General features: G+C 55.1%; 1 protein-coding gene across 1 annotated transcript; it reads left to right on the forward strand.

The window, feature by feature from the left end:
* The first annotated feature begins 251 nt into the window (after positions 1–251).
* ZNF282 (zinc finger protein 282) lies at positions 252–23,991 on the forward strand. The gene is made up of 8 exons (XM_047694885.1): positions 252–537; positions 2,845–3,264; positions 9,589–9,715; positions 10,235–10,354; positions 11,651–11,770; positions 13,682–13,795; positions 15,118–15,231; positions 21,576–23,991. Exons 1-8 carry the CDS (start codon positions 373–375, stop codon positions 22,352–22,354), a joined length of 1,959 nt encoding a protein of 652 aa, XP_047550841.1. The 5' UTR covers positions 252–372; the 3' UTR covers positions 22,355–23,991.
* The last annotated feature ends 1,002 nt before the right edge of the window (positions 23,992–24,993 follow it).

The raw sequence follows: 24,993 nt of genomic DNA on the forward strand, positions 1-24,993 counted from the left end.
CAGTCACCATTTTCCTCTGGGATACCCAATACATATTTGCAGAATTAACAGGAATCAGGACCTGGCATTGTTTGGGACTTTAGGGCAGGCCGTCCCACACGGAGGGCTCCCAGGAGCAGATCCTCCTAGGGCCACTTTGGGGGCGACGGTGGGAGCGGCCCCCCCCCAGTGGCCCCCGCCGTCCCCGCAGGCGGGCAGGAGCTCGGAGACCATTGGCTGGCGAGCTGGCTGCGCAGGGGCGGGGAGCGCCGCCGAAGGGGACTGTTTGCTCCTACGGGCTGTAGATGGAGCTGTCCGGCCCCGGCGAGGGGGAAGGCGCCTGGAAAACGTTCTTCTCCCTGGCCGGCCCGAGCGGGGAACAGCACTCCCAGGATGCAGTTTGTGTCAACACGGCCGCAGCCTCAGCAGCTGGGCATCCAGGGCCTGGGGCTGGACAGCGGGAGCTGGAGCTGGGCCCAGGCTCTGCCCCCGGACGAGGTGTGCCACCAGGAGCCGGCGCTGCGCGGGGAAATGGCCGAGGGAATGCCGCCCATGCAGGTGGGTGCAGCCCCCGCCCAGCGCCATGGCCGCGCCGCCTGGCCGTGGGGGCGGGGCGCGGGGCTGCGGGGCTGGGGGCTGCGGGGCTGGGGGCTGCGGGCGCCGCGGCGGGGGGTGGGGTCGTGGGGAGCGGGGTGGGGGCGAAGCGCTGGGGGCGGAATCCGAGGCCCGGCGCGGGCCGGGGCGCGGGCGGACTCGTGCGGCAGGCGGGGCGCAGCGGCCCCGAGCAGGCCTGGCCCGCGCGCGCGCGTAGCCGAGCAGCAGGCCCCGAGGCCGCGTGCTGGCCGGGCCCGGTGCCGGCGCCCCGAGGAGGCCCCGCGGGGAAGGCGGCGGAGACCCAGCGGAGCCGTGACCGCGGCCCCCACCCCACCCCACCGCGGCCGGGGCTCCCCTTCACGCTGGGCGTTGGAGCGCTCGGCCCGCCGCGCTTGTCCCCCAGCCACCGGCCGTGTGCGCCCCAGAGTGCCCCCGCGGGGTCACACCCCAGCCACCTGGACAGAAAGGTGTGCAGGAGCGCTGTACTGCCGTCTCTCGCCAAGTGCAACGAGTAATTCACTTTCCCGTTGCACCGGGTGTGGCGGAGGAAGGGGGCCGTTGAGAGGTGACTTTGCCTCATTTGCAGCCGTTGGCAAACTTGGCTGCACCCTGGAGTCACCTGAGCAGCTTTTCAGACTCCCGACGCCCAACTTTGTCCCCAGCCTGTGCGATCGGCGTCTCGGGGTGGAGAGTGGACCCCCGTCAGGTCTGGAAGCCCCGTAAGGATCTCAGTGCGCGCTGGAGTCTGGGAGCCCGGCACTGTGCAGAGCGTGAGAGCTGAGTAGTGTTCCCGGGGCCAGTGTGGGAGCCGCCCCGGGCTCACCCAGCAGAAGCCCCCCCGTGCCCGGGCCTGCTTCTCCACCCGGCTGTCACCAGTTAGCCAGGAGTTGCTGTGCTGTGTGGGATCGTTTTTTGGTCTCAGGGCCCCGAACCTTCCAAAAGTCATCTGGGCCTGGTGACCCCCTGAACTTCCACCATCAGCCCTTTTCTCCTTCTCTGGGCCGGCAAGAGCGAGGCCTGCATGAGCTCAGATGGATGGCTTTGATGGAAACTTCGCCTCTTCACTTAGCAGGGTCTGGCACCCGGGGCCCTGCTCCCCTCTATCCCATGTCTCGGGTGGACTCCCTGGGAGCTGTGCGGTGTTCCTCTGTGGCTCTCACAGCTGCTCTGAGTTGGAGAGGGCAGTTGGCATGCCTGTCCCTGGCCAGCCCACATCACCTCTCAGCAGCAGGCCTCCGCTTTGCCCAGCCGGAGGGCCTCATCAGCAGCAACAGGGAGGAAAGAAAATGACACCCCCTCCCATCCCACATGGCAAGGGGAGTTGGTTATCAGCCCTGCTGTTGGCCGGGAAGCCCTGGGTCCTGGTGCGGTATGGGACCAGTTCCCAGGTCACCAGTGATCTGGGACCACCCTCTCTTGGTCATAGCTCAGCTCCCTACGTTGACTCATGGGGCCTCAGCTTCGAGGGGTAGGAAGGGGACTGGTAAGTCCTCACAGGCACGTCCCCTCCTCTCCTCCTCAGTGAGTGACGTTTTTTAGCAAACCTATTTTCATTTTAGAAAATGTGAATCAGGAGTTGGGTATGGAAAAAACGCTGCTCATCCGCTCACTCTTGTGGGCTCTCTGGGGTCTCCCTTGGTCGCAGCTGCCAGGATGGGGGGCAGCAGCTTACCCGAACCATGCTTTTGTTACCCACAACACCTCGCGCTTCCCCCCCCCCCCCCCCCCCCCCCCCCCCCCCCCCCGCCTGGCTGTGAAACCAGGGGCGGTGGAATGGCCATCGCTGTCTCTCTGCCTCAATCCCATCATCTTTAAAGCAGAGATAATCATTCTTGCCCTAACCTGCTTAGAGATGGCAGGGGAGATTAGGGTCAGATGACTTCAATGGGGGAATTCTTACTTTGAATCAGAAGGCACTAGACGACTCTAGAGAGAGTTCATCATCAGGCCTAGCCCCTGAAGAGAGAAGCTGTGCTGTGAAAGGGGTAGGTGACATCCTGGGTGGCGGTCCACAGCCTTGACTTGCAAAGGGTCAGGTGGGTAAACCAGTGACCGTCGTCGTAACTCCTGCAGGCCGGAAATGGGAAGGTTCACTGGGGGACTAGTCGAGCTATTGCTGGGGACAGGAATGAACACCCCAGCCTGGGGGACGGGGATGGCAGAAGGGCGAGAAGCTGTGGCATCTGATTCGTTGTTCTCTGTTCTCAGGCTCCCCTCCCTGCCTCACATAGGGTCTCCGCCCAAGCTGTCACTTTCTCCCTCTGCACACAGGCTCAAGAGTGGGACATGGATGCTCGGCGACCGATGCCTTTTCAGTTCCCGCCCTTCCCAGATAGGGCACCTGTCTTCCCTGACCGCATGATGCGAGAGCCCCAGCTGCCCACGGCAGAGATCTCTCTCTGGACTGTGGTGGCCGCCATTCAGGCTGTGGAGAGGAAGGTGGATGCCCAGGCCAGCCAGCTGCTAAATCTGGAGGGGCGGACGGGGACGGCCGAGAAGAAGCTGGCGGACTGCGAGAAGACGGCCGTGGAGTTCGGGAACCACATGGAGAGCAAGTGGGCCGTGCTGGGGACCCTGCTACAGGAGTACGGGCTGCTGCAGAGGAGGCTGGAGAACATGGAGAACCTACTGAGGAACCGAAATTTCTGGGTCCTGAGGCTGCCCCCGGGCAGCAAGGGGGAGGTGCCCAAGGTATGTGGTGGTCCCCAGGGGCAGAGATGGAAGTGAGGACCGGCACAGAACTCTTGATTTCATTTCGCTGGTCCTTCTCACAACACTTTGTGGCTCCCTCTTGTGTTGGGGGGGGCGGGCAGGGGCGGGCAGGGAGCTGGACGTGAGGCTTGATCTCGTGACCCCAAGATCATGGCCTGAGCCAAAATCAAGAGTTGGACACTTAACCGACTGAGCCACCCAGGCACCCCTGATTTCAGTGTCTCTTATAGCCTGCCTCTCCTTAACTTAGTCACGAATGTTCTACCTCCGTGAGGCTGCCCTCCACCCGTTCCCCACGGACTATGCCTGCTTCTCTCAGGCTTGCCTGTCACCTTTCCCAGTAACCCAAGGTATCTGGTTGTCTGAAGACTCCTGCCACTCTTCATGCTTGGGTTTTCCACTTGGCACATACAGAGGACAATTGGCCGTTGATTATCTTTGCACGTGCACATTTGAATGCAGCTAAGACAAACTATGCTCACAGGAGTTGCTAGGAAGTTGTGACCATCCCCTCTGTGGGCTTTCTCGCAGCTCAGAATTCATGTTCCATTTCCCCTTCCATTCCCTCTACTGCCCCCGCCCCCGCCCCCCACCTCTTGGATCATCAACACTTCACTGTCCATCGATGACCCTTCTGGTCTACTGAGAACGTAGAGTCACTCCAAGAAGCAGCCACTATGCTCATCTACCTGATGCCACCTGGAGCCTTTTGGCTTCCCTGTTCCTGCGGCCTTGCTGGCCCACTCTTCCACCCCTCACTGACTCACCCCACCCACTCACCTTCTCCCCATTCTCCTCTGTGTCATCCACTCTCCCCCCTGCTGGCCATTCTAGATGTCCTAGACGTCACCCATCTCTGTGATAAAAACCTCCCTAGGCCTTGCCTCTCCCTCCAGTTAGTGCCTCATTTCTCTACTCCTCTTTAAGCAGAATTCCTTAAACGTATCGTATTTACTATCTCTGGTCCCTTCTCTCCCTCCCCTTTTTAGCCTTTTTATTATAGAAAACAAACATGCGCACAAGTACACAGAATAGTGTGAGGAACCATCACGGGCCCATCATCCAGCTCCACAGCTGTCAGCTCTTGTCAGTCTTGTTTCCTCTAAGGCCCCACCCACATCCCCTCCTGTTTTATTTATTTATTTATTTATTTATCTCTTTTCAACTTTTAAATTTTTTTGATAATCATATAATGTATTATTAGCCCCAGGGGTACAGGTCTGTGAATCGCCAGGTTTACACACTTCACAGCACTCACCATAGCACATACTCTCCCCGATGTCCATAACCCCACCCCTCTCTCCTGACCCCCCTCCCCTCCTGTTTTATTTTGAAGCCAATCTCAGGAATCAGGTTTTTGGGTTTTGGGTTTGTTTTTGTTTTTGTTTTTTGTTTTTTTGGTAATATTTCAGTGTGTAGCTCTGAAAGGTAGAGACTCTTTTTCTGAAATAAGACTCTAGCGTTACTTCCGCCACCACAAAAGCCTCCACCTACTCAACTATCCAGTCAGTGTTCAAATGTTCTTTTCTTCCAAATGCAGTTTAATTTGTTTTCTATTGGTTTGTTTGAATGAGAACGTAAGAAGGGGCTGTGTCTTTTAAGTCTAGTTAAATCTTTCTGTTCCTCCTCCATCTGTCATCTTTCCTTGAAATCCGTCTGCAGATGATACTAGGCCACGCATCCCCTTGAGTTCCTGATTATCTGGATTCTGACGCTGCGTCCTCCACAGTCTCATTGCGCATGTTTCTCTATTCTCAGTATCCCCGTAAGGTGGTGATTGGATCATTCTGGAGCATCTGCCCATCAGGTTTCTGCTCCCACCTCTCCATCCTCCTGATGCCCACAGTCCGTTCTGCCATCATCTTCTCTGCCCTCGAGGTGACGTTGCACACAGGTTACCGCCCCCTTCTTGAGACAGCTTTTCCCGGGGCTTCCAGGTGACCTCTCTTGATTCTGTTCCTATCTCCTCCTGGTGGCTCCTGCTCAGTTTCCTTCACGGGCTTCCCCACCTCTTCCTGACCTCTTAGGTTTGGGGTGGTCCAGGGCTAGGTGTTGTTGGCCTTTGGCTCATTATCTCTATTCCCTCCCTCATGATTTCGCTCAGTTTCAGGTTTTAAGTGCAGCCTGGGTGCTGTCGGCTGCCAAAGGCAGTCTCCTCTGCCCACTCTCTCCCCGTCTCTTGCCCAGACTTCCTTCTTGAAAGCCAGATGCACGTGCTTACCTGCTACTGCAGCAGGACTCAGGAAATGTCTTAGGTTTAACACAACTAAGCTAAACTCCCGTCTCCTGCCTGAAACCTCTTCTGCCCCATCTTCGTCTCCATGAAAATAGCTCTGCCCTTCCAGTGGCTTGAGCCAAAAACTCTGGGGTCATGTTTGCTTCTCTTTCTCAACCCTCCTTCTGATGTATTGGTAAATGCCGTCTGACTTTTCTTCAAAATACCATCATCAGGCTGACCGCTCCTTTCCACCTTCACGGCTCCCACCATTGTCTGGGGAGAGCCACTGTCACCTCGCCTCTGAGAGTTGCCATGGCCTCCTGCCTGGTCTCCTTGTCTCCATCCTTGTCCCTTCCCCTATACAATCTGCTCCCAGCAGAGCAGCAAGAGTGATCCTTTAAAAATATAAATCAGTTACCGCTGCTTAAACCCCCAACTGGCTTCCCACCTCATGCAGCTTAAAAGCCCCCATTCCATCAGGGGCCCCCTGTCCGGCCCCACCTTTCTGACCTCATCTCCCCTCTGCCCCTCTTGTCCACTCCTTTCCACCCACACAGTCTGACCTCAGGACTTCCCTCCATGGGAAAGCTCCCTGCCCGTCGCTTCCGTCAGGGGTCTGCCCTTCCATGGGCCCCCCAACACCAAAGAACCCTGTCCCCCCAATCCTAGCACCCACTTTCCCTGTCCCTGCTCCCATTTTCTCCAAAGCGATGTGCCATCGAGCACCTTAAATATTTACTTCTTTTTTTGTCGTCTTGGTTGGTCTTCCCTGACCGGAATGTAATTTCTGCTTGGTTCACCTGTGTCTCCTTGCCTGTAACTGCACCGGCTTCGGTCGGTATCCAGAAAGTGTTTGCCGTGTGACTCTGTCCAGCGGGAGAGCTCAGGCTTCCACGTGAGAGACTGGGTCTTCTAGGTCTCCATATTTTTTTGAAGAAGTGAAGTGTTAAGTACATAATTTCATCAGTAAATACCCGGCTGGGCACTCTGAGTTTCAGTGTTCTCATCTGTAAGATGAAGATGAGAACACATTTATGACCCGGGTTGTGAGGAGTCACCGATTTTGTTGATGGGCAAAACCATGTAGACTGTTGTCTTAGTTTTCTATTGCTGGGTAACAAATTACCCCAAAACTTGGAGCCTAAAAATATAATTATTTGCCATTTTGCATTTTCTGTGGGTTAGGAATTCAGGAGCAGCTTGGCTCAATGATTCTGGCTCAGAGTGTCATGAAGTTGTAATGAAGCTGTTGACTGAGTTTGTGGTCATCTGAAGGCTTGGCTGAGGCTTGAGGCTCTGCCTCAAGGACGGCCCACTCGCTTGGCCATTGGCAAAGCCTCAGGTCCTCACTGTGTGGACATTCCAACATGGCTCCTTGAGTGTCCTTACAACATGGCAGCTGGCTCCGCCCAGAGTGGGTGAGCCAAGAGAGAGACCCGGATGGAGCTGTCCTGTTTTTTATGACCTAGTCTCAGAAATTGTACACGTCACTGTTTGTTAGAAGCAAGTCACTAAATCCTGCCCACACTCGAGGGGAGGAACACTGGGCTCTCCTTTTTGAAGGGACTGCTGAAGAATTTGTGGATGTATTTTAAAACCCACCACCATGAAGCAACACAGAAGAGTTAGTTAATGTTACTAATAATAGTTATAATTCACTGTGTACTGTCAGCCACGCTAAGTGCGTTCTCTTTGTGGGATTCAGGGAAGGCTGTTGTCTCTCAGATCCCGCGCGCCTTTTGGATTCTAGTATGTCTGTTAATTGGCTGACAGATAACTCATGGGTAGGCTCCCTGCTGTCTCTGGCCAGACAGACTTCTGCTGTATCCTGGCCCAGGGAGGTTTTTATGTCCTGATGTCTCCTTCCAACTGTGAGACTCTGATTCCAGAATTGTGACACTTCATAGAAATGGTGGGGTGACGCAGAGGGGTTGGCATGTTGGAAAAGATGATGAACTTGGTGTTGGAGACATTTAGTTGAGGTACTTCAGAGATGATTAAATGGAGCCGCTCAGAGGGCCCTTGAAATCTGAACCCAAAAGGGAGCAAGGAAAACAGAAGAGTATTGTTGGCAAAGAGGTAACCACGGGAGTTGTGCGAAGAACGAGCTTGCCAAGGAGAAAGCAGAGGGACGGGGAAGGGCAGAGACGGGGGGTTGGGGGAGGAGGAGAAGGCAGTAAGCTGGGTGGGCAGGAGGAAGCATAGTTGGGGAAACCAGGCAAGAGTGGATTCCAGAAAGGCGATCTGAAAGGGTAAAGGTTAACAATGGCTACTGGTGGCCTTCCAGGGTGTGGTTTCAGAGCATGGGGGTTGGTTCACGGACAGATTTTAAGGTGGGAAAGGATGCATGGATTATGAAGAAGGATGCACAAAACGTGTCTCTTGGGGTGTTTCAAGTGAAGAGGCAGAGTAGAGTTTGCTTGAGACAGTGGGGTTGAGTGGCAGGTGGTTCGTCTTAGTTTGGGTGACTTGCAAGGGAAAGCCATTGGGGAGGGAGAGCCTGAGATGTCAAAGAGAAAAGTTTGAGTGTTTCAGTTCCACAGGCAGGTGCTGGAGGAGAAATGAAGGGCACATTAGCAGGGGGTTGGCTTGGTGAGAAGGGAGCTTGCCAGCAGCCACCTGGGATCAGGCTCCTGGATGGGGAAGATGAGGGAGGGGCGGGGGGGGCTGGCGAGAAGAGTTGAAAAGTTGAAGAGTTGAAAAGAAGAGTTGGAAAGAAGCCTCCCAGGGAGCAGAGGAGACGTCCGCAAGATCCCCAGAGGCTTCCGAAGCAGCCTTGGGACGAGTGGCATGAATGTATGGTGGGTGTCGCTTGCAGAATTCCATGACTTTTTTCTAGGGGCAGGAAATGAAAATGAAGAAAGTGGTCTGTATCCATTTTCGCGGCTTGGGGATATGCCCCAGTCTGGTGGAAGATCCAGGAAATTAAAAGTTGTGTTCTGTCTCTAAAGCCGGGTGGTGGGTGAGCTATCAGTAGTAGGTGACACACGTGTGCCCACCACACCCGCACAGGATACCTGTGGGGTTATGGGCACCTGATGTGAGAACAGACATTTCTAATTCATGGGAAGGTGCTACCCACTCACCGAGCTGGACACCAGAGGGCCTGGAGCCCAGAAGGCTGTCCTTTCCTGATGGGGACAGAGGTGCCACTTGGGCTAGCTTTGGCCCTGTGTGCAGGTGTGAAGACCAGTGGACTCAAATTAGGGCTGGAGAGAAGGGGGGGGTTGGATTTCCCAGTGTGAGTGGAAGACTGGTCCTGTGGGGGTGGGGGTTGGGAGGGGGCAGGGCTACGTGTCCCAGAAGGGAAGTTCAGACGTTAAAGTCATGAAGTGAAACCCTTTTGAACGATGGGGACCAAGGTGAGGCCACACTGGTGAGCGTCTGAGATGAGTCCAGACGAGGATCCTTGTCAAACCAGAGTAACAGTCTCATGGAACAGACGAGACTGCCTGGATGAACAGGGGCCCGGCATCTGGGACGGATGACTCAGGCTGCCGGGGGGCTCTTCCTCGTGTTGGCAACAGCCGCTCGACATAGTCAACAAATATTTGCTGGCTCCAGACTCTGCTTCTAGAGGCTTGGGATGTCGCCATGAACGAAACAGAACATGGTCCTGGAGCTTCAGCGCCTGCCCTTAGATTTACATGTTTTTAATGACAAAAATGTAACTGCGTACCTTGCTGAGGTAGTAACCTGACTGGAAAGACAGGTTTCCTAACAGGGTTTTACTGCGCTCGGCTCACTGGTCCCCTTGCCCAGAACCTTCCACACTGCTCTCACCCTGAGTGCCAAAAGCAGCATTGACTTTGGCTTTACCTTCAGAGACCCAGTTCCCCTGAAAGTGAAATTACAGAGGATATGGTGAAATGCCTTAAAAAAAAAAAAAGCAGTGTTGACCATCTTTGTTTTGGGAGCATGAGAAGATCCAGAATAGGTTGGGCTGACTCCACTCCAGGGGACCGGGCTGGGATTTGGGGGATGGGGAGCCAGGGTGAGCTGAAGCGGGCTCTGGGGTGGAAGGGGCCCCGTGGCCGATGGAGCGGGGGCAAGCAGGTGTCAGACTAAGACTCCTTTTGGCCAAGGTTCCTGTGACGTTTGTCGACATCGCCGTTTACTTCTCTGAGGATGAATGGAAGAACTTGGACGAGTGGCAGAAGGAGCTTTACAACAACCTCGTTAAGGAGAACTATAAAACCCTGATGTCCCTGGGTAAGAGCTCCTTCCCTCCTCCGGGGCAAGCAGTCTGGGCAGAACACAGTGGAATGGTTGTCAGAGGTGGGCAAAGCGTTCACGTTCATCCCTGATGGAGATGCGAGTGACTGTCTGCTCATGAGGCCATAGAGATAGAACGAGTATAACCAGATGACAGTTAGAAACCCAGTAACAGGGCCTGTCACTATAGCATTGAGCTGCTTTCATTCTGGAATATGGCCAGACCGCGTCATAGGCACATTGAGACCATGAGCTGCCTCCCCATAGCCTTGCACGAGCCACAGCCGGTCTGTAGCTGGCTGCCGGGGTCCAGCTGTTTTTGCACCAGAACTTGGAATCTGGTGCCTTGTTTTCAGGGTTCCTCCCAAGAGATTAGCTGACGTAGGTGAGGGTACCACCTAGAGGGGCTCTCGGCGGGGGAGGGGCTCTGGAGTGGGGAGACTTCTGCCGCCACCCTTGATCGGGGTCCACAGGTCAACTTCACCATGTCCTTCCTTCCCCTCCCACTCATTCCAGACACAGAGGGTGCAGTGCCCAAGCCAGATGCCCCATCGCAGGTGGAGCCCAGGGAAGAGCCTTGCGTGTGGGAGCAGCGTGACCCAGAAGAGAGAGAAATCCTAATGGACCCAGACACAGGTGATGGCAGCTGACAAGAGCCCCAGGTCCAGGGAGGAGGAGACCTCATTCCAGACAGCGCCGCCCCTGGTCAGCTCTCACCGAGATGGAAGATGCCAGGGCTCTGGTCCTGGCTGTGCCCCAGAGGCCTTTCGTCAGGGCCTCTGCTCTCCGGAGTGGGGCTGCCCCGGGCACAGCTGAGCCTGAGCCGTGTTCTCTGCCTTATCATACAGACTCTGCCCTTCTTTAGGAAGGTCCCTTAGAAGGTCGCTCGGAGGAAGCCCCCTCCTTTCCAGTCTGTTCTCCTCCTTGGGATATAATCCATGTGCCATAAATAAAGTTACCCCTTAAAAGTGTATAACCTAGGGGTTCACAAAGTTGTGTAACCAGCACAGAACCTCTTCATTATGGGAAACCTGGACCCATGAGCAGTCACTCCCACGTTCCCCCGGCCCCCAGCCCCCAGCCCCCGGCCACCACTGATCGACTCTGTCTCTGTTCCCTGGCCTGTTGCAAACAGTTCATCTGAATGCCCTGCGCCCCATTTTCCAGCACTGCAGGTGCTGAGCTCAGCAGGGCCCTGGCCCTCAGCAGGGTCACCTTGTCATCCATCCCCGTGCATGAGCTGAGATGGTGACTGCTGTGCCCGTGTTGTAGGTGGAACGAGCAGGCCTTGAGCCAGAGAGGTCGGCTGCCTCCCCTGCTGGGCTGGGGGCACAGTGGAAACCAGGACTCAGGTCTTCCGGTTTTTCCTCTGATCTTGCCCCCGACCTGAGCTACCTGCTCTCAGGGGTCGTACCTTGCATCATGGAACATCAGAAGGACACACCCCGTTTGTCACACCTTGGGGTCTACATGTCATTGTCTTGTATGTGTGAGGACGCTGTGTGTTATCCATGCAGGATGTGACCAGGTGGAAGGCTTGCTAATGATTGTGTGTGTGTGTGTGTGTGTGTGTGTGTGTGTGTGGCCGCCTCTCTCTGATTGGGGTGAAAAACGAAAAGGAGCCTCTGTACCCAGAGGTCAAACTTCTGGCCTTGTCCTGATGAACCCAAAACCCAGGTAGGGCCGTTCTCTGGAACTCTCTCCTGGCCTTATTACATCTCATCCTGTGGCTTGGCCTACCCCTTCGTCCTGAATACTGATTATTTCTCTGCTCCCGAGACCTTCTGCTTCTTGGGGTTCCCCGCAGTTGTCCACGGGAACCTGAGGCCCCCCATGCTGACGAGTGCCGTCTCCTGCATTCCTGACACCAAGAACATCTGGGTGAGGACTGTTCAAAAAAATACACCAAATGACATGCTTCTCTCGCCCCAGGAGCAGAGCCGCTGGTGCCTGCCCAGGATTCGTCCTCGCAGGTGAAGCGGGAGGAAGCACTGTGTGTCCGGGGGCAGCGGGGCCTGGAGGAAAGAGCCATCCCCACGGAGTCCATTACTGGTGAGTGGGCCCAGCGGCTGCCTGAGCCAGGGAGGGAGTGGAAAGGGCCAGCAGGTCTGCAGGCCCCCGCCATCGTCCGCTGCGTGTGGCCAACCAGAGGCCAGAGCCAGAAGTGGAGGAGTGGGGTCTGGGATGGGCCGAGAGACGGGATTTCCCGTGGGGCACCAACAGCACATCTGGGCTTAGCTCGTCCTGTTTCCTCTCTCTTTTTTTGTATCGGTTCTTAACTGTTTCTCTCCTTGAAGAGGAGCATCAGGGCGGAAGTACTAAGTGTAACAATGAGTGATGGCCACTGTGGTCGGGGAATATATCCGTCCGTCCGCAGCACCTGCTCCTGACTGGGAAGGGCTTTCGTTGTCTTCAACAAGTATTTATGGGTTATTGCCTCTGCGCCCATGGGGTAGGCTGGAGGGTTCTTCTTACATGACGTTCCAGCTGGACTCTGTGAGAAGCCTCTGAGAGCATATGTGTGTTAGAATGCTCCAGAGAAACTCCACAGGGTGTGTGTGGGTGTGTTTGCGTGTGGAGAGAGAGAGAGAGAGACAGATAGACTGATTTTAAGGAACTGGCTTCAGGGACTGTAGAGGCTGCCATGTCCACAGTCTGTGGTCTGGAGACCCAGGACAGTCTTCTGCCCGGACTCCTTCATCCCTAGGATTGAGCCATCGTTTTCTGTGGAAGCCTTCACCTGTTGGGAAGAGCTCCCCCAACCATTATGGAAGACAGGGGGTACTGATTGAAATATTAATCTTCTCTAAAAAAAAAAAAAAAAAAACCCACACACACAAAACAAAACTAAAACTCCATTTACAGAAATATCTAGAATAATGTCTGGGGGCGCCTGGGTAGCTCAGTCGGTTAAGCGTCTGCCTTCAGCATGAAGGCATGATTCCAGGGTCCTGGGATCAAGCCCCGAATCAGGCTCCCTGCTCAGCAGGAAGTCTGCTTCTCCTTCTGCCCCCTGTACCCCCTGCTTGTGCTCTCACTCTCTGACAAATAAATAAAATCTTAAAAAAAAAAATGAAAGGAATAATGTCTGTGCAACTATGTGGGTACTGTGCCCTGGCTGTCACAAAATTATCCATTACAAGATCTAGTAACATACTTATCCACAGGTTGGAACCCCACAAACCTTAGCCCCCCCATGGTCAGAGCCTCACCACCGCCCCCATGTAAGTGATAGTGGCGTCCGAGTTGGGGAAAGGCCAGTCCCTTTCCCTCAGGCTGCCCCTGGACAGCGGCCCAGTATTAGTCTTTTCAAAGAAATCTGTAAGAGATAAGAAGGCAATAAAGTTAAATGAGGTTTAACAGACCGCAGAAGAAAGAAGACGTAGCATACATCTTAGAAAAATCCCAATAAGGGGGCGCCTGGGCAATGCAGTCAGTTAAACGTATGACCCTTGGTTTCAACTCAGGTCATGATCTCAGGGTCATGAGATCAAGCCCCGCATGGGTCTCTGTGTTCAGCACGGAGTCTGCTTGAGACTCTCTGTCCCTCTCCCCTGCTCACGTGATCACTCTCTGTCTCTCTCTAAAATAAGTACATAAATAGAAAAAGAAAGAAAAATCCCAACGAAACGTTGGATCTAAGTGGCTTCCTGGAAGGCATCATGTTCCTGGAAAATCCCCTTAGGAACGCCCGTGTCCGTGCTGGTGCTCTGCTTTCAAGCTGAGTGTCGGTGTAATGCCTGGAGTCCGCAGGAATGGGCTCCCCTGTAGGATACCCTTATTGGCAGCAAAAGCTCCATTAATTGGGGCCAGGCCGACTTAAGCTTTTAATTAATTAGCATCCTTTAATTATGACTGAATTTTAGGGAAAAGAAGTAATTGCAGGAAATGAGAGATTTACCCAGCACAGAAACTGGCAGGCTTGTCGTGTCCCCCGACGCGTCCTTTGCTCTCTTCCCACAGACTCACCGGCCTCTGCCCAGGACCTCTTGTCCCGGATTAAACAGGAGGAGCACCCGTGCGTGTGGGATCAGCAGGATCTGGCAGAGAGAGATATCCCAACAGACCCCAATTCAGGTGAGCAAGATACCGGGATGATATCAAGGACAAGGAGATTCTTACTGAGTTTTGTGTCCCAGGAAATCAATCTGATCGCTTCTGGTTAAGGCCAGTGAAAGGCTCAGAGAATAAAATGCTGCGTATTCCTCTGGTAGCAGATTTTGGAATATAACCATTGGTAAAGTGCAGAGGGCTTTTCGAAACGAATCATTAAATGGATCATCTATCGTGTCAGCGTAACCAAAACTAAAATTATTTCTGCAGTGGCAGTTTTAGAACAGTAAGTATAACCTGAAAAGCTTTTAAAAGTTGTGTATATTTTTGTGACAGAAAGAAAGAAATTTACATTTTCTGCAAGTTTTTGTGGGTGAACACTAGTTAAATAAATGTCTTCCAAGAAACTTCTGGGTAGGGTCCAGGCATATAGAACAATAAAGAAGATCCATTTTCGGGGCGCCTGGGTGGCTCAGTGGGTTAAGCCTCTGCCTTCGGCTCAGGTCATGATCCCAGGTCCTGGGTTCGAGCCCCGCGTCAGGCTTTCTGCTCAGCGGGGAGCCTGCTTCCTCCTCTCTCTCTGCCTGCCTCTCTGCCTGCTTGTGATTTCTCTCTGTCAAATGAATGGGTAAAATCTTTAAAAAAAAAAAAAAGAAGAAGATCCATTTTCTGCGGCCTGTGTGTGTGTGTGTGTGTGTGTGCGCGCACGCATGCTTGCATGGGTGTCTGTGTGTGTGTGCGTGTACGTATGCCTGTATTTCACAGCTAGAGAAGTCCAGTGTCCTCTTGTTTGGTTACGATCCCAGAGTCTCATCCTCCCCCACCTACCAGGGAGAGAAGAGCAGACATAAAACCTAGTGTTCCTTGTTGTTTCCACTGTACAACTTCACAGTGGAGAAGCTGAAGGGCTCCCGGCCAGGTGGCAAAGCCAGCCCTTCCTGGTAGAGTCAGCAGTCCACACCTCCGTTCTCCGGAGACTTTGGTTCACTGCTTCTCCCACTGCTGGTTCTGAAATCCTACTGCTTAGCCCTCGGTCCTGTTCTGGACCCACGGTTTGCTCTGGGGCTCCGTGGACAGAGCTGGAAGATGCAGGTTCCAATCTGCGTCTGTGCAGACTTCGGGCCGGGCCTCCTCCTCCCAGGCCAGCTGCAGAAGGAGCGAGCACAAGCGAGACGCCGTGTCCAAGGGCAGCTGGGAGGGTGAGGACGGCCAGTATGAAACAAACCACAGCTGCCACGTGTCCTGCGAGCGCCGGCCGTGGCCTCTGCACGTGGTTGTTCTCTCCCCTCTGAGGGGAGGCTCGGTGGAAGGGAACAGGGCTCAGACTGCCTTCTCTCCGTCCGCAGAGTCTCTGATCTCAGCGCATGACATTCTGTCGTGGATCAAGCAGGAGGAGCAGCCGTACCCGTGGGGCCCGCGCGACTCGATGGAAGGAGAGCTCGGATTAGATTCTGGTCCCAGTGAGTAACGCGCCCCCCGGCTTGGAGCCCCTGGGTCTTTCGTCCACAGGGATGGTGGCTTGCCTCTGCCTCCCCCCCCCCCCGGAGGTGATGTCCTGTCGTGGCAGCATTCCCCCCATCTCCATCGAAGCGCTATCCCCTTTCCTTTTGGAGGATGGCAGCTGTGTTTCTGTCCTGTCTTAACGTACCACAAACTGGGGGGCTTAAAACAAGAGAAATGTGTTGTCTGTTCGGGCTCTGGAGGCCAGAAGTCCATAGTCAAGGGGTCGACAGGGGCATGCCCCCTCCGAAAGCCATCGGGGAACCCTCTCTTGCCTATCCCTGGCTTCTGCCGTTGTGGCAATGGTTAGTGTTCCCTTGGCTTGTAGATGTGTCACTCGTCTCTGCCTTTGCCCCCCGTGGCGTTCTGCCTGCGTGGCTGTGTCCTCACCTGGCTGGCTTCCTTTAAAGACATAAGTCAGACTGGATCAGGGCCTCCCCCAACTCCCCACTCCAGTATGACCTCATCTTCACTAATTACCTCTGCAGAGAGCCCCTTTCCAAAGAAGGTCACTTTCTGCAGTCATGGGGTTTGGATTTCAGCACAGCTTTTGGAGGGACATAGCGGGGCCCTAAGAGCAGGGAGAGAAGGGTGGGCTGGGAGGGGGCTGACCCGCTGGCACCGGAGCAGGCAGTGATGGGGGCAGGTTGCTCAGGCACCGGAAAACACTGACTGGAGCCCCCAGCCAGCCCTGAGCGGATTCCCCACAGTAACTGATGAAGAGACCGAAGTCGGCTTCGGGGAGGGGATTGTTGTTTTTTTTAATCCACAACAGGTATGGAACCAAACGTCTCACCTGACTTGGGCTTCCTGGGTCTTTTTTTTTTTGAAATTCCACTTATTGGCCAGTGACTTGGGCACATGTTCGTGGATTATTGAACACTCTTGGTGTCTGGCTGGCGTTCCTTGCCAGAACCGCGACCATCGCCTTGTTTTCAAGAGAGCTGACTTAGCATCTGCTGGTCAGAGCGCTGGAGTAGCCAAACAGTGCATTCCTCCTGCTCGCCCCTGATACCCCCGGGAGCTTAAAAGCGAGGGAAGAGCTGAGGACATAGATTCTTTTTTTTTTTTTTTTAAGATTTTATTTATTTATTTGACACAGAGAGAGAGAGAGAGAAAGCGAGTGCACAAGCAGGGGGAGAGGCAGAGGGAGGGGAGAAGCAGGCTCCCTGCAGAGCAAGGGAAGCCTGATATAGGACTCGATTCCAGGACTCTAGGATCATGACCCGAGCCGAAAGCAGTGGCTCAACCAACTGAGCCACCCAGGTGCCCAGACATAGATTATTTCTGACCGGGAAGGCCGTTGTAAGTCAGGCGAGTGGATCCCAGTGTCTGAGAGAAGTTGAGTCCAGCCGAGAAGGGCAGGCGGGGGCTGGAGCGGTGGGCAGGGAGCCGGAGAGGAGCAGTGTTATGCCCTTGTTTCAGATGTTTCAGACTTAGAGCGGTTCCTTTCCCAACCTGCTGCTGGGCTGGGGTGGGACGGGGAAGCCGGGCCACTGTCTGTGAGGACAGGAAGAAGTGACAGCAATTTCCACTTCTTTCTTGCTGGTACTCGGGCCACTATTTCTGGCCTTGCAGGCGTATGTACTAGTTCATCCGACCTCTTGCCAGGAATTCTGCCCAGACCTTTGTCCCTCAATGCTGGCGTCTGATTTGTCCAAGTTGGCTAGGGGTGCGTGGGCCTGGGTGAGCCTTTTCTTGGAGACCCGTGTGGTCATGGGGGTGGACCTAGGGAAGTCTGTGCCGAGCGTGCAAGACTTTGCAAGTGACCAGACCATTTTACCTCCTAGGTTTGGATTAGCTGAGTTACAGAACAATTTGCTTCATGTTTTATCTCTGGAGGGCCTTCGAACCTTAGCATGGGGGGAGGGGCAATGCCCAGAGTTTGGGCAACAGAAGCATCTGGAAATGCTTCTCCTACCTGCCCAGTCACCAGAGCCTCTTGACTTTCTCTCGAAGTGGGCCTACTTTCCACTTGTTTTTTGTTTTTTTAAGATTTTATTTATTTATTTGACAGACAGAGATCACAAGTAGGCAGAGAGGCAGAGAGAGAGAGAGAAGGGGGAAGCAGGCTCCCTGCTGAACAGAGAGCCTGATGCAGGGCTCGATCCCAGGACCCCGGGATCATGACTTGAGCCAAAGGCAGAGGCTCTAACCCCCTGAGCCACCCAGGCGCCCTACCTTCTACTTGTTAATGAAATTACTATCTCACCTGTGATTTCTTTGAGGTTTAAAGACATGGAATCGTGTATTCTGGAGAGGAGCTGGAAGGGGAGAGGGTTGTGGGAGTCACGAGTAAAACATGGAACTATAGGGTACCCGTCCCTATCAAACTCCTTCCCCAGCCCGGGGGTTTGCAATAAAGACCTAATGTCCTGTTTGACTTCAGCCTAACTGGACATTACATTTTAGTAAAAGGGATTCCTCAATTTTATTGAAGAATGTGTATTTTCTTTAAGATTTTATTCATTTATTTGAGAGGGAGAGCGAGAGAGCACGAGCAGTGGGGAGAGGCAGAGGGAGAGGGAGAAGCAGTCTCCCCACTGAGCAGGGAGCTGGATGTGGGACTCCATCCCAGGACCCTGAGATCATGACCTGATCCAAAATCAAGAGTCAGATGCCAAACCAACTGAGCCACCCAGGTGCCCCCCTAGTTTACATTTTAAAAAGACAAGGTCTGGAACAGACTGGAGTTGGGAGGGGACCATGAGCCAGAAGCAGAGAAGCCATTTAGGAGGATAATGTGGTTGGCACAAAGCAGGTGAGGAGATGACCGTCGCTCAGAGTTGGGATGGGGGCAGGGCGCTGGGAGAGAAGGGGACGGATTCAGGACAGACTCCAGACGCGTTGCTAAGCGGTTGTGTGTGGTGGGTGAGCGGTCAGGAGTGACACCCAGGGTTGGGCCCTGAAGAACCAGGAGGCAGCAGCGCCCTTTAATGACTTGGTGAGTGCTGGGAAGGAGCTGGTTTACTGAGTAAACCCAGTGCTCTGCTTTGGGTCTGTTTGATCTGAGATGGCATCCTGGTAGGCAGATGAACGTTTAAGAGAGAGTGCGGGGCTAGATGACTTTGGGCGTTGTAACCTGCAGTGATTTCTATAGCAACTGCCCGGAATTAGAGCAAACTTTGTAGGTGAAGTTGACAAGACCGTTCTCGCTTCAAACACCAACTGCCAGTTCGAGGGTCCCCAGCCCACTCACTTCCGCCCAGCCCTATAAATGCAGGGGTTCCCATTAACCCCCTAGCTTTAGCATTTGACTAGAACAGCTCACAGGACTCAGGAAAGCTGCTACACTCATCATTAGTTTTATTAGAGCAAAAGGATTCAAATCAGAACTAGCCGAAAGGGGAGATCCATAGGACTAATTCTGGAGGGGGTCCTAAAACAAGCCTCTGTTGTCTGCTCCGTGTGTGATCAGGAAGTGTCACTGTCCCAGCACAGTGATGGGTGACCCTATGCAGAGTACTGGCCATGAGAGAGCTCACTTCTGTGTCCGGAGTTCTTACTGGAGTTTCTTTACATACTGATTAAACTACCAGCCTTGAGGTGAGCTGTTCTCTAGCCTGTCCGCTCTCCAGAGGTTGGGCTCAAAGCCCCAGCCCTCTAATCCTGTCTGTGGATGGTCCTTCTGGCATACCCAGCCCCCATCAGGGTCCTCCCTTTAGCTTAAACTGTTTGGGCACTTACCATGAATTACTCCGTGAGCATAAAACATCGGAGCCCATCGTGAATAACAAAGACACTCCTCTCACCCTGGAAATTCCAAGGATTTAGAGGCTATCTCCTAGGAACCAAGGACAAAGGCCTGTTAAATTATTACACAGAGGCTGTTTTAAGGCCGGGGCCTCTCTGCGACCTAGGGAGAATGTAGACAAAGAATGAAAGAGGAGCAGGTGTGAGCCTGGAGGAAATCCAGAGGAGCCTGGCATCACGCAGGCTAAGAGAAGAGACTCTCGAGAGAGGGAGGGGTCAACTAGCTCAAACCCAGTGACGGGTTAGGATGAATGTGCGGAAGAGGCAGGCGGATTGATTTGGCAGGCTGGAGGCTGTTGATGACCTTGACAAAAGTTATTTCAGTGGTGTGCTGGGACGCATGCCGGACTCCCAGGAGTTCCAGAGCAAACAGTAAAAGCAAGGGTAGAGAACTCATCAGGAATATTGGTCTGAAAAGGAATAGAGATGAGGTCAGACATGAGGAGAGACGGTGGCTGGAGCCTGGAAGCATGTGGGGTCCAGGGAGAGAGTTCTTTTAAGTTGGGAGATCACTGGACCCCTGTGTCCAGTAGGGTATGCTCCATTAGTTTTAGAACCCTGAGTCAGACTACCTTGAGGAACAAAGACATCTCTTCTCCTATAGAGCTAAGGGGCAGTTCAGTTTCGGCCTCAGTTGATTCAAGGATGAGGCGAGGTCATCTGGGACCCAGGTTCTTTCCAGCTCCCTGCTTGGCTTCCTTAGTATGGCTGGAGCAAGATGGCGGCAGCTGTTCCAAGCAATCGCCTCTAGACCAGAGGGAAAAGAAGGGTCATCCTTCTTCCTACCCGCTAAGGAGTTGAGGAAATTCCCAGAAGTCCCCTCCTCACATGTCATCAGCCAGAACGAGGCCATGTGCTTATGTCTGAATCAGTTCCCGGCCAGTGACGTCCAGGGTAAAAGTGCTCACGTTAGAGGCTGGAGGAGAAGGTGTGACGACACCCTCGCAGAGGATGGAGAAGTAGGGCATGCTGAGGAGTGTAGCAGGGTGCCTGGCTGAGGGGGGGTGGGATGTTTTGAGATTTGTGCAGTTTTCTCCAGCTGTCTTCAGCTGCTTGAGTACGGTTGAGGGTTCCCAGGCAAGCAGGGCAGAGGGGACAGGAGCAGAGGCATAAGGGGCGTGTCATGGCGAGTGACCCCATTGCTGACCACGGGAGTCACAGTGGGTCAGGAAGGGAGATCAGTGGGTGAGAGAAGCGGATTGACATGCACACCGAGTCTGAAGCCTTATCAGGGTAGCAACAGGACTGGTTCAGGCTGGGTTCCTGGGGAACAGCCCCTGAGATGGAGGCTCCCATGCGTGTGGTTTCCTTGGGGTCCTCCGGAGAATACGGCCTATGAAGGAGTGAGTAGCAGAGGAGTGAGTAGCAGATTGTGTGGAGGGACAGACGATGCCCAGAGTCAGCCCCCCAGGATGGAAGGCCTGGCACCTGGGGTCAAGGTCAGGAGAGTTTCTTCAGCCTCTGCTGTTGGCCGGTGTCCTGTGGAGAAGGTTCTCTGCCTGCTCAGTTTTGATGGGGACGGAAAGGGCAGGCTGGGCCCTGTGTGCTTAGGGGTGTCACGTAAGGAGGATGGGCCTCAGGCAGACACCGATGAGCAGGGGTGGAAGTGGGGCAGATGTGGCCAGGAAATGGCCTCCAGGGAGCAGATGGGACCTGGGTGGAGGACGCCAGGAGGTGGGAGCAGATGGGACCTGGGTGGAGGACGCCAGGAGGTGGGAGCAGATGGGACCTGGGTGGAGGACGCCAGGAGGTGGGAGCAAAGGCTTTTTTACTGTTCTACCAGCTGCCCTCAGTGGAGGAGGGGCTCCCCCAGGGAGAGAGGACTGAGAACGGCCGTGAGGTGGACCTGGGGTGGTGGAGGTGAAGGGGTGAGAGGACCCCTAACTACAGTGGGCACAGTGGTCAGGGCGCAGATGGGGCCAGACGCCAGGGTGGACCTGGGACCCGGCAGCTGTTCGAGTCTGAAGGCCACTTGCTTAGAGGAAATGGGACTGAAAAACGCCGCATGGTTTTGGTCCCCGCTCCTTGCGTTTCGTTTCCGTGGGCCTCCTGTCTGGCTTTCACCTTGGATACGTTCTAGTACATTCTTTCCTCCCAGTGAGAAATTCGCCTTAGATAAATTAGCATTGAACATCAGAATGCAATTAAGTCTCATTATTTCCTGCCAGTTCTGCCTTCCCAGTGACTTCCAAATAGCTCCACCCCCAGGCCCCCAGGCCCCGCCCCTGCTTTCCCGAGGCGTTTCCTCTCGTTACTAACTACTTGCTTCCGGCTCCACGCACTTCTGGTGCTCTTCCCCAGGTGGCTTGGGACAGGTCGAGGGTCAGGGAGCCCCAGAGCCATAGGGAACGTGGCCGCCGGCCTTGCTCAGGGCCCTCACTTTTCCAAGAAACTGAGGTCCAGATCGCCTGCGACTCGCACCAAGCCACGGCGGGGAGTCGGTTAAGGCCCCGGGCCCCTCTCCGGGGGACGGTGGGGGCGGGTGGTGGTGGTGCGAGCCCGGAGCTAGCGCTGTCCAGCCCGTCACGTCTCCGTGTCTCCTCCCCCGCAGGTGACAGCCTGCTGCTGGTGAAGAACCCGCCCCCCGCCCCGCAGCAGCCGCCGCCGCCGCCGCCGCCCGCACCGCAGAGCCTGCCGGTGCTGCCCGCGGCCGAGAACGCGAACGCGCCGGGCGCGGGGCCCCCGGACGAGGGCTTCCCCGCGCTGGCCGGGGAGCGGGGCACGGGCGGGGCGCAGGCGGGGGGCGCGGGCGGCGGCGGCGGCGCGGGCGGGGGCCCCGGGGGCGGCGGCGGCGGCGGCTGTGGCAGCTGCTGCCCGGGCGGCCTGCGGCGGAGCCTGCTCCTGCACGGCGCGCGCAGCAAGCCCTACTCGTGCCCCGAGTGCGGCAAGAGCTTCGGCGTGCGCAAGAGCCTCATCATTCACCACCGCAGCCACACCAAGGAGCGGCCGTACGAGTGCGCCGAGTGCGAGAAGAGCTTCAACTGCCACTCGGGCCTCATCCGCCACCAGATGACGCACCGCGGCGAGCGACCCTACAAGTGCTCCGAGTGCGAGAAGACCTACAGCCGCAAGGAGCACCTGCAGAACCACCAGCGGCTGCACACGGGCGAGCGGCCCTTCCAGTGCTCGCTCTGCGGCAAGAGCTTCATCCGCAAGCAGAACCTGCTCAAGCACCAGCGCATCCACACGGGCGAGCGGCCCTACACGTGCGGCGAGTGCGGCAAGAGCTTCCGCTACAAGGAGTCGCTCAAGGACCACCTGCGCGTGCACAGCGGCGGCCCGGGGCTCGGTGCCCCTCGGCCTCTCCAGGCGCCGCCGGAGCACGACTAGGGCTGGGCTGGGGGAGGGGAGGGCCCGAGGCCCGAGCGGGGCTGGGGGAGCGGGCCTGGGAGGTGGCCAGAGCACCCCTGATCCTGCCCCTGGTTCTCTCGGCGCGCCTCCCCTCCCTCCGCCTGCCACCTGCTGGAAATTGGGAAGAGGGATTGCACTCCAGACAGGGTTCCCCGAGGGTCGGACAGGGGTCCCCTAGATCTGTCCGGCCTGAATGGATGGCCAGCTCGTCTCGTGGGGGTGATCCAAGGGGCCTGCTGAGTGTCTTTCCGCCAGGGAAGGTGCCAGAACGGACAGTGAGGAGGCGAGAGGCTTGGGGCAGCCCCCTCGGACGCCCCGCCACCTAGCGTGCCCTGGGTCAGACCTCACTTTGTCCAGTTCGGCCACTGGAGTCACACTTGGTGATCGGGGGAAGCAACTAGGCAGTCTCAGAAGCCCTCTGAGATAAATAAGGTCCTAAGGTTAAGAGAGGCTGAATAAGGAAGCAGAAGTGTGACGGAGGTGAGGGATGAGCTAAGGGGTACCATCTCTGATGACAGCACTGCCTTGCGTTCTAATAGCGCTTTATACTTTTTTAACGTGTTTTCTATCCGTTATCCGTTCTCACCCTTAGCCTGTCCCTCTGAGGGGTAGGATTGTCCCTACTGAGAAAAGAGGCCCAGGTGGCTGCTTTACCAGGATCACGCAAGAAGATAGCCGCAGGGCTGGGACCAGGGCTCCTGACCCCAGTGCAGTGTCTCCCCACCACACACACTGCCTACCTCCCATGGCTGAGAGGCTTCTCGGCCTGGCCTCTCTCGGTCTCTCTCTCTCCGGTCTCCTCCCCAGACTCAGAAAGCAGCAGGGGGCCAACTCCCAGGGTTTCTGGGGGTTGGGGAACCCATCAGCTACACAATGCCCTGGGTCGTGCATCTGAAAGGCTCTTCCCCTGTAGGCATTCCCAGGCGGCAGGTCCCCTCCCCCAGCCGGTCCTTCCCACCTCCAGTCCTTCAATCTGGTGCAGCATCTTGTCACTGCCCAGTAGTGACCCAGCCCTCCAGAGGCAGCTGTTGCCCTGGGTCAGACCTCACTTTGTCGATTTATTCCAGTTTCCCCAGGGCAAAGGGGTGAGGGAGGGGCTCCTGCTGCTGGAGCAGCCGTCACAGGAAGTGAGTCTCTTCCCAGGAGGGCTGGGCAAGTGGGTGCTAGAGTCTGAGAGCCTCAGTCTCCTGCCCTGAGCCTCCCCACTGGTGCTATCTGTTCGCTGACCATGCTCAAGGACATGGACACAGACCCCACTCGGCCCCAGACCCTGCAGGCGCCTCGGGGAGGCACCCAAAGGACTCCCTTGAGCTGGTGCATCCACTCTGTGGTCCTGAGGGGCCACGGTCTCCATTTCTGCATCTTGCATGACCAGGCACTGGGATGGGGTGGCGCGCCCAGACACCCTTGTTTGTGTCAAGAATGACTTTTCCTGCTCCTCCCGTCGATCCTGCTTCTCTCCCAGTTCAGGGAGCACCGTGGGCAGCCGGCAGCCGGCACCACGTTCGCCAGCGTTCCGCTTCCACCCTTCCCCTCATCTGCGCCGCTCTGCTTTCCTCAGACCCCTTTTTGCCATGCAAAGGGAATTCTCGAAACTAAATAAACGGTGTCCAGATTGCAGACTGCATTTTCACAAGGCCAAGGGGTTCCGCAGTGTGGCTCCTTAGAGACCCGGAATCCAACGAACTGGGATTTTTTTTTTCCCTTCTGCTTTCTAAGAAGAGTTGAGAAGTTAGACAAATTCAGTGGAGTTTTGTTTTGGTTTTTTGTTTGTTTGTTTGTTTTAGAGCAGAAGAGAACAGTCTCGTCCAGTGTTTTGGTTGGGAGGAGGCAGTATTCTGCTTTAAAAAGTATATGCAGGAAATCAATATTTTGATAATATAAATCGTGGAGAATAAGACCAACAATTTTTTTTTAGATTTTTAAAATTAATTTATTTTTGTGGCTGTTGAGAGCGTGAAGGGGGAGAAATCCCATTTGAGACATGGGTTTGGAACACCTGAACGTGTAGCTGGAGTCTCTCCCTTTATTTTAACCTCAAGGAGCTGATTCCCAAAGAGGGTTAGTGACTGAGCCAGTGAGAGGGCCCAGGCCGTCTGGTTCCCACATCCTGGTCCGGTAGATGCCACTGCACCAAGTGTCCCTTGGCTACACCAGGAGACACCCCAGCGCCCCCGGCACTGGCCTTGGGCTTGTCCTAGACTGAGCTCCACTCCTGGAGCTGATCAGAGGTGGTAACACTTGGTGTGGACCTCTACCAGGCAGCAGGGGTCCTCAGTGTGGACCCTGGAGTCCACTTACTGAAGCAGGACAAAAGTCAAGGGTCCTGCTTTGAAGGTGGATTTTTATTTTCCTTCTGATAATGTGTTAATTAAAGTTAACTTTTAATTTAAAAAATGCATGCAGTAAAAATTTAAATGGTTTAAAAAAAAAAAAAAGACAAGAGTAAAACTCTTTCCTACCAGACTCCCTGTTGAGAGATATCCACTGCTAAGAGTTTTTTGTATGTCCTTCCAGAACTGGAGAAGTCAAGGCTTGGAGGATGAGTTGGATGGGGTTGTGGGGGGAGGAGGCCAGAAGCAATATGTGATGAAGATGATACTTGGCAGGGAGGCAGG

Source organism: Lutra lutra, chromosome 11, assembly GCF_902655055.1.
Source record: "Lutra lutra chromosome 11, mLutLut1.2, whole genome shotgun sequence".
NCBI lineage: Eukaryota > Metazoa > Chordata > Mammalia > Carnivora > Mustelidae > Lutra > Lutra lutra.

Bases quoted from the DNA above. Each gene is read 5' to 3' on its own strand.
- ZNF282 (XM_047694885.1), top strand. From the start codon at position 373: ATGCAGTTTGTGTCAACACGGCCGCAGCCTCAGCAGCTGGGCATCCAG. The intron at 11,771-13,681 runs GTGAGTGGGCCC...CTCTTCCCACAG, and splicing joins CCCCACGGAGTCCATTACTG to ACTCACCGGCCTCTGCCCAG. The intron at 15,232-21,575 runs GTGAGTAACGCG...CCTCCCCCGCAG, and splicing joins CGGATTAGATTCTGGTCCCA to GTGACAGCCTGCTGCTGGTG.